The sequence below is a fragment of the Epinephelus moara genome, chromosome 4, assembly GCF_006386435.1.
Source record: "Epinephelus moara isolate mb chromosome 4, YSFRI_EMoa_1.0, whole genome shotgun sequence".
Lineage (NCBI taxonomy): Eukaryota > Metazoa > Chordata > Actinopteri > Perciformes > Serranidae > Epinephelus > Epinephelus moara.
Window position 1 is genome coordinate 45,217,152 of NC_065509.1, and position 1,480 is coordinate 45,218,631.

At 50.4% G+C, this 1,480-nt stretch overlaps 1 protein-coding gene across 1 annotated transcript in view; it reads left to right on the forward strand.

The window, feature by feature from the left end:
* The window catches only part of mtnr1al (melatonin receptor type 1A like), a 26,647-nt gene extending 25,447 nt beyond the window's left edge, over positions 1-1,200 (forward strand). Inside the window, exon 2 of the mRNA XM_050042545.1 lies at positions 431-1,200. Within this exon, the coding sequence (XP_049898502.1) occupies positions 431-1,200 (770 nt within the window). The remainder of the gene's footprint in view (positions 1-430) is intronic.
* The last annotated feature ends 280 nt before the right edge of the window (positions 1,201-1,480 follow it).

A 1,480-nucleotide genomic window follows, 5' to 3' on the forward strand; every position in this document is an offset into this window, starting at 1 on the left:
TGTGTGTGTGTTGGCTAAACGTAACCACGTGTGTGTGTGTTGGCTAAACGTAACCATGTGTGTGTGTGTTGGCTAAATGTAACCATGTGTGTGTGTTGGCTAAATGTAACCACGTGTGTGTGTGTTGGCTAAATGTAACCATGTGTGTGTGTGTGTGTTGGCTAAATGTAACCATGTGTGTGTGTTGGCTAAATGTAACCAAAGGATGACCATCAAGAGCAAATCAGGGTTCAGTATCTTGTCTTGACTTGCCAGTGACTGATTACAGGTGACACCATGTACGGTAGCCTCGGTCACCACTGTGTGAACATGAATGGGTGAATGTGACATGTGATGTTAAAGCTCTTTGAGTGGTCAGAAGACCAGAAAGAATCCATACCAGTGCAGATCTATTTACCACTAACCTTCCTGTCTCCTCTCATGTCTGCAGGAAACGCCTTCGTGGTGAGTCTGGCTCTTGCTGACCTGGTAGTCGCCATCTATCCCTACCCGCTGGTCCTGACCGCCATCTTCCACGACGGCTGGATCGCCGGCTACATTCACTGTCAGATCAGTGGCTTCCTGATGGGCCTCAGCGTCATTGGCTCCATCTTCAACATCACGGGCATCGCCATCAACCGCTACTGCTACATCTGCCACAGCCTTAAGTACGACAAACTCTTCTCCAACAGCAACACCATGTGCTACGTTGTCATCGTCTGGGCGCTCACCATCCTCGCCATCGTGCCAAACTGGTTCGTGGAGTCACTGCAGTACGACCCGCGGGTGTACTCCTGCACCTTCGCCCAGTCGGTCAGCTCGTTGTACACCATCACGGTGGTGGTGGTGCACTTCATCCTGCCCATCGGCATCGTCAGCTACTGCTACCTGCGGATCTGGATCCTCGTGATCCAGGTGAGGCGGAGGGTCAAGCCGGACTCGCGGCCAAAGATTAAGCCACATGACCTTCGCAACTTCCTCACCATGTTTGTGGTATTCGTGCTCTTCGCAGTCTGCTGGGCGCCGCTGAATCTGATCGGCCTGGCCGTGGCGCTGGACTCCAGGCTGAGCCGGGCGATACCGGAGTGGCTGTTCACGGCCAGCTACTTCATGGCGTACTTCAACAGCTGCCTCAACGCTGTTGTCTACGGCGTCCTAAACCACAACTTCAGGAAGGAGTACAAGAGGATCGTCCTGATCATCTTCAAGTTTCACTGCTGAGATGGAACACTGTGGTGAAGGTTGGCGGCCATTTTTAATTTCTGAGGAAATAAAAGGCTGAAAAAGACGAACTCGACCTCGACAGAGAGGAAAACTGTTGTAATGAAAAACAAATTAAGGTACTGAACGAAGAGGAAAAACACTTTGGATGAGAAAGAAAAATAAAAAGAACTTTAATAGCTGGAGGTCAGGAGGAGGAGGAGGAGGAGGAGAGATGAAGTAAAATAAATGATCCCACACTCAGAGTTATCAGCGATACCTTCAGGGTACCTGAGAGACT